General features: G+C 41.3%; 1 protein-coding gene across 1 annotated transcript; it reads right to left on the bottom strand.

Moving 5' to 3' along the window:
- Positions 1-2,399: 2,399 nt before the first annotated feature.
- Positions 2,400-5,733, bottom strand: pyyb (peptide YYb; the record flags this gene model as incomplete). The annotated part of the gene is made up of 3 exons (XM_080020992.1): positions 2,400-2,554; positions 3,901-3,975; positions 5,546-5,733. 3 exons carry the CDS (start codon positions 5,731-5,733, stop codon positions 2,530-2,532), a joined length of 288 nt encoding a protein of 95 aa, XP_079877118.1. The 3' UTR covers positions 2,400-2,529.
- Positions 5,734-7,082: the final 1,349 nt, after the last annotated feature.

The raw sequence follows: 7,082 nt of genomic DNA on the forward strand, positions 1-7,082 counted from the left end.
GATACAGTGATATTTACTAAATGAATGCAAATAAAATAAAACCAGTGTTTTTATCTACGCGATCGACGTGCCCTCTAACGAGCGTCCAAAAGAAGCCCGGATCTGAGGCGGTACATGAACGCGGCACGGATGCCTTCAAGTGACCACACGTCCAGAGCGGAGATCAGTGGAAAGGTTGCGGGAACTAACCTGTTTGCTCGTCCTTGTACGGCAGCAATGTGCGTGTAGGTCCAGAACCGATCCTTCCTGCACCGGCAGACCTCAGCTTGTGGAACCGATGAGGGATGAGTTCATCTGGGCAGACACCTGGTCCGCACTACCGCCAACAGGAGCCCATGGAAACAACGCGCACTAATAGGCCCCGATCGATGCCGATAAACAACCCCGTCAATGAAAGGACAGGCCGCAGAGTCATTTCCGTGGTATGCTTCTTAAATTTGCAACGCATTCCACATCGTAATTCTGCCAGATCTACCTGAATTTGTAAAAGAAACTTGAAACTATATATTTCCTGGTGTTAGGGCGCCGTCGAGTGGCCACGTCGGTAGGTACACTCATGAGGGACATGTTATTAATTCGATTTTCCTCGTTAATATCCAAGAATTCTGAATTGATTCTGACAGTGCACTCTCTCCCTAACATTAGAACAATATATAGCTAAACACAATACTTATTACAGTTATGGAATATAATAAAATAGCATATCACTTCGAGCACTACCTTATAATGGACTATTTTAAGAAATGCTGTCATGTGAATTTAAAAGTATTTTGTAAAACCTTTCCTATGGGTTTCCATGTATTTATGAATCGGCTATAATAAATATCTGCGAAATCTGTGTATGGTAATAAAAAAACAAAACAAAACAAAAAACCGTGTATGGGCTCCGAATGGAAAAGTGGGTTTAGCAAAGAAGAGGAAACTCAGTGCAGCATGTATGTCTATTAAAGGCTTTATTTAGAAGTGACCTTGTAATACATTATTTACAAATTATACCGACAGAACAAAAGTGAAGACAGGAGGCAAGAGAGAAAGACGAGAGAAGAACAAGGGAGAGATTTGCATCCGCGTCAGTGGAGGCAAGCGGCGCCGGTTGAAGGGCCACATTTTGGAGCCTTGGCGTCGGGGGTGGAGCTGATGGAGGAAGAGGGGTCCGAGGAGGTCAAGGCGGTGGCGGCGGGGCGGGCGTGTCACCAGCGCTCACTGTAGTCTGAACTGCAAGACGACAAGAAGCTTCAACTTTGTTAGCGTACTGAAACCGTTCTCAAACGGACATGTCGCCAAATGAAATGATGTGGAAGGAGAAGACATTTTAGGTCGGTCCAATGTTAAATGACAAATAGCACATGCCCCTGCACAATGCATAATAATAATAATAATAATAATAATAATAATAATAATAATAATAATAATAATAATAATAATAATAATAAATCTGCAGGCAGCGATTACACAGGCTCCAGTTTAGTTGCGTTGGGTGCGTTTTACAGTTTCCTCGGGTTGCCTGAAACGCAGCACGACTTTCCGAGTTTACTTGAACGCAGCTTGGCCCCCTCCCGACCTGTCGTCTCCGGGTTTGCTCGTTTCGCGGAGCAACGCTCCTGTCGTAAAGACAACCGTCCATGTTTGCCTGTAAACCAGAACTCCTCAGTGTTCGAACTCACCGTGTTGTCTGTGGAATTGGCGCTGCACTCGCAGTGACGGGGAGCCGTTGGCCACGTCATATATTTGTTGACCGTTTTCCCTCGGATTACATTGTCGACAAGTGACGTTTCCATCAAATACGAACGACGTTGTTCTATTTCTCTCGGTTCCTATTTTTCCGACGCCGCGCAGCATATGGAAGGCACCACCGGGGCGCAAACGTCAGCGTTTTCCAGGGACGCCGCAGACGACATTTTAAGGATTCTTTTCTATTCATTTTATTTTTTTCATTACTCCGGCAACGTAATGTGGACCGATTTCAAATAGCAGTCGAACAGATCTACTGACACCTGCGGGTAAAAAGCTTTGGGAATATAAACGCAAATCGATAGTTTGGTAACTTCTAAAGCAGGGGTCGGGAACCCATGGCTCTTTCGATGACGGTATATGGCTCGCAGGCAATTTTCATTTAACAAGTACAACTAACAAGTACTTAATAACTCTTCCGTGTCGTTTCAAAGTAAAACAGGTGAGAGAAATGAAAATAAAATTCAAAATACAAACGTGGCGGACAAAAGGGGCGTAGTCAAGCACCGGCTGCGGACCACAGAAAGACTCCGGGGCGCCTTTCGCTCGGCGCCCTGCCCCTCCCGGGCCTCTGCTCAGGCGCCACTTGTGGGAGTCTCTGGCCACAGGTGAGGGTTGAGGGAGGGAGACGGGAGTCTTTCTGGCCGTGGTGCGCCCACATGGCGAGAGTTTTATTGTTCATTTCAATATGCGGCACGCAGGCCACAATTATATATATCACTGAGGATTATTATAATAATGGTGGATAACAATGATCCTCTTGGGCGCAGGAGGAATGGCGTTCCACTGCTGGGCTGCTTACGAGCCCGTGAGCTGATCCCCTCTGTAAGACAGACAAACATTAAGAAAACTCCCTGCCCTGAGTCGGACCGATCAGCTCAACACAAGTGGAGAGAAATGGGAAAAAAACTTCAATATGTATGTGACAAATAATCTCTTGAACTTGAACCTGAAGACCAGCTGATTCTTAAAACTTGGAACTTGCCGTATTGACCATGTTTGGCTTCTACATACGCATGTGAGCAGTCTTTCTCACGTCTGAGAAACATTAAGAGCAACCTACGCTCACGTTGAACTGATGGAAGCCTCAAACGCAGCAGGAAGCTTGACCTCGCTACGTATGAAGCAGACTACAAGGCCACCAGCAAAACCATGCAGCACCAGAAGTCGCATTAATGGTAAAAAGTATTTCATTTATTATTGGTCAGCGACAGTATAACAACAATATTATTAAGAAGAACAAAGAGAAATTTATTATATATAGCGCTTTTTTAATAATCAGAGATGTGTTATACGTTAAGAATGTATGCCTTACTTAAAAAATGCACACAATAAGTTGCCTTCAATTGTATTAAATATTATATGGCTCACAAGGAAATACATTTAGAAATATTTGGCTTTTATTTTCTCTCCCAGCCAAAAAGGTTCCCGACCCCTGTTCTAGAGACAACAGAGACCAATTCCACGCTGCCCAATGGACACGGTCCGACTGGATGTTCTCAATCGGAATCCGTACACTTAAAGTAAATAAAACGATGACGTCATAAAGCCTCTTATTGTAAATCTCAGGGTTAGGGTTGGGGTTGGTGTTGGGGTTGGGGTTAGGGTTACAAGTGTGTGACCGTCAGCTAACCAGACCAACTGAATATTTTGGGTCAAGTTGTTCGGTTTTTCACTAACATCTGCTCCGTATGTGAATCAATTCAGAGAGATATAAACCACAAGGTCTTTGTGACAGCGCAGTTCAAACAAGACGTAAAGCCGTGTTTGTGTGTTGTGCTGGTGTCCCAGATAGTTTTAGGTTTCAAAATTCGAGAATTCTGAAATTGAGAATTTTTCCAAATATTTCCTCGTACAATAACAATAAAGGGGCTGCCGTACACTACAATAGGGTTACAACCATGCGGACTGGACCCCAAATAAAAATATCAATATCAATATAGTAATATAATAATACATACAAGTAATATATAATAATAATAACAGTTGTCTTGTGTAAGGCACTAAGGCCCTACCTACACTAGGGGGCACACAAGCAGTAGCGCTCCGCCTCCCAGGTCCTCCACCGACAAGTGGACTCAAGGAGAATCTCAACTTGAGAAATCAATCTCTGATATATCAGAACCAATGAAACACATAAAAGCAGAATGTAATATCTGCTCCTCTCACCGAGGTTCAGCGTCTCTCTCAGCACCAAACAGCAGCCAGGCCACCGCCTGCTCCGGGGTGGACCTCTTCCCGTACCTGAGGTGGGGAATAAATAAACAGCAATTTAAAAGACTTACGTTTTACTTTCATAATATTCTAATCTTCCTTTTGTACCCAAGGCAAGCACAGGGAATATAATCATAAAATGTATTTTTTAAACATGGACGTTTAGAAATAAACAGCACTTTATTGTGGCAACAGCATTTAAAACAGTTGTATTTTTAATATATAATTTTTATTCAACCACGATGTCCCCTTGAAATAAAAAAAAAAGATTAAATTAAATCAACTTAAATTAATAAAAAAAAAATACAAATATATTTATAACATAGTTATACATTCTTTAAAAACAGTTATCTTTGCGTATTCATAGACATAGGTAACATTTTTTCGAATGTGAGAGACATTCTTTCACCTTTCCCCGCAAAAAATGATTTATTATAAATATTTTCTCTCCACAATTATTCCAGCATCCAATCACAAACCAGCCAGCCAATTATACCACAGAAAAGATGATTTTATTTTTCATTATTCCAGTCTTTATTGTCTAATGTGCAGCTGAGCGCAATCCATTAACGCTTCAATAATATATTCCTATATTTCTTCCAAACTCGCCTTGGTAAAATAATAAAAATAAAAAATCCATCACAGGGGAGGCTGCACGCCCACGCACACTTTTCCTTCTCCAGTGGAACAACAGGATGCTCGCCACGTGTCATCATACTTATCCCTAGTCAGTATTATCCAACTTTCTACTTCTAAAAAAAAAAAAACTAAAACATTACAATTAAAAAAAGAAGAGAATGAGGAAGAGCTCAGCGATAATAACCCAGAAATAGAGAGCAGATCTGTCCCGAATACGTCTGGTGTTCCGGAGAAGCCTCTATTAGGGCCGCAGGGTTTGGGGTCTCTGGAGAACCATTACGGGCTTTCTATCACTTCTAAATTGTATCCTTTGGTTTGAGAAAAGCCAGACTCCTCTCTCCGCAGAGCCATTATTTCCAAGTACTCTCGGACCGTTTTAGAATTAGTACTTGTAGTGAAAAAGTAAAGTAAAAGTAATATAGAAAAGATAAATATAGGCGATTTATTTTCTCTTTTTTTTCAAAGATTTGGTATGAGCAGTTTGATAGATCCACTTACTGTTTATATATATATATATATATATATATATACTGTATAGCCCTGCGGCCCTATATGTGTGTGTATATATATATATATATATATATATATATATATATATATATATATATATATATATATATATATATATATACACAAATACATAAAATCCCTGATTTTGTTTTTATAAAAACCTCAGTAATGCCACTGTTAAAAATGTAACAGAGTAAAAATAAATAAAATTAATAAAAAAAAAAAAAGAATATGCCTTGAAATGCAGTGAAATAGTGGAGTAAGGGTATACATATAAGTAAGTACTTAAAAATGTGTTGAGTAACTTTTACTTGAGTCGTGCATTTTTTACTTACATTACTGTAAAATAGTCAATCAACAGACATTGAATACAAGAAGGTTGTCTCGAAGTTGAAAGTTGGAAGTCAGAATTCCTTAAAGTGAGACAGTTGTAATGAGTTATTTGTTTCACCTCTGTCTGGTGATGAGGTTGACATAGTGTCTCAGAGCAGTGTGGTATTTGGCCCATTCCTCCGCCGGAGCGTTCCCCGCGGGACTCTCCGGCTTGGGCGGGTAGGCGTCCGCCAAGGCGCCCCAACACACCAGCACGCACACCAGGAGCGCGGCACGCACCCCCCAGGCGCTCAGCAGGTTGGCCATCCAGTTAAAAAAAACACACAAAAACAATATAAAAACCAATCTCTAATCACTCCCTGGAACAATTTCTAGAACAATTGGTTAAACGTTGGGGTATTTCTTTATGGGCAAGTTATTTTATTGGACTCGTTTGTAAAATGCAATAAAAGTCCACTCCTTGTTATAACTATGATCCAGTAACTTTTTCCATCTTACCACAGATACTCATAAAACGTCTGAAATGGTCTATTCAAAATCAAAGAAGTTATAGATTTAGTAGAATAACTTACTTTTCTGTGGTTGGCTCCTCACGGCAGTAGGATCCTGTGCTGTCCTTCCCCCTCGTCTCCAAAGGTTATATAGAGTGGGAAGGATACCTGATACGCAGAGAAATAGCAAACCACACCCACCTTTCTTTTTTCCTTCAACTCAACCCCTGCTCTGTGTTATATTGACTGCTGATAACCTTTAATTGTCCTAATTGTGTATCTGCCCGTGTGCGTAAAAAAGTGCACACGGGGTTCGTTCTTTCCTGCAGCTTCAGCCTGTTAAGTTTAAAATCAAATATTTTGCCATTAATGTTGTAGCTCCCCGACACGAAGCAGGCCATGTTCCATTCATCATTTTTATAGGTTGATGATATGCTTAAAGCGGCAATAACCAGTTGTAAACGCCAGAAGGACTTATCAGCACCACGGACAGCGCCAGTGCGCTTCACGCACCGTGGAACCGCCTAGAGAAATAAAAAAATTAAAAAACGGCTCTATAAGGTTTAAAGAGTTGGGTAGGGTTAGGTTTATGACCTTGCAAGGTCTGAGTGCACAGGTGTCTGGGTAAGCTTCAAGTCCATACTTGAAAAAGCCCCCCTTAAAAGGGAGTGGGTCGTGAATTTCAGTGCACTACATAACCTGAGGCAGAAAGTTTAAAGTGGGAATCCATCAGATCACCCCTGTCGGTTGCATTTCACCACAAGTCCCATAATTCCATTCAAAACTGCGACTTGTTACATCCGGGGGTTTTCCACCGATAGTTAACCAACCACAACTAGCTACGCTGGTTCACCAAATTCACCGCGTCTGCCTCTCACTTCTGACTCATGGCCAATCTTTTTATTGTTGCCGGGAAAGGCGGACCCCGCCACCAACGAAGGGAACAATATATAGAGAAGCACATACATGACGCAAATACATTGAATTACTTTTTCGTAAAAAGTGCCATCGAAAAAAGTACAATGTACAGGAAAACAAAAGTAATCTTACGGATTACCACTTTAAGATATCGCATTTGGGGAAGTGGGACTCGGAGGGTTACATCCATCTCAATAATTCTCGCCTCTTTAAAATTTACCTTAACTCGAGTGCACGGCCGACTTA

Source organism: Zeus faber (assembly GCF_960531495.2).
Source record: "Zeus faber genome assembly, chromosome: 20".
NCBI lineage: Eukaryota > Metazoa > Chordata > Actinopteri > Zeiformes > Zeidae > Zeus > Zeus faber.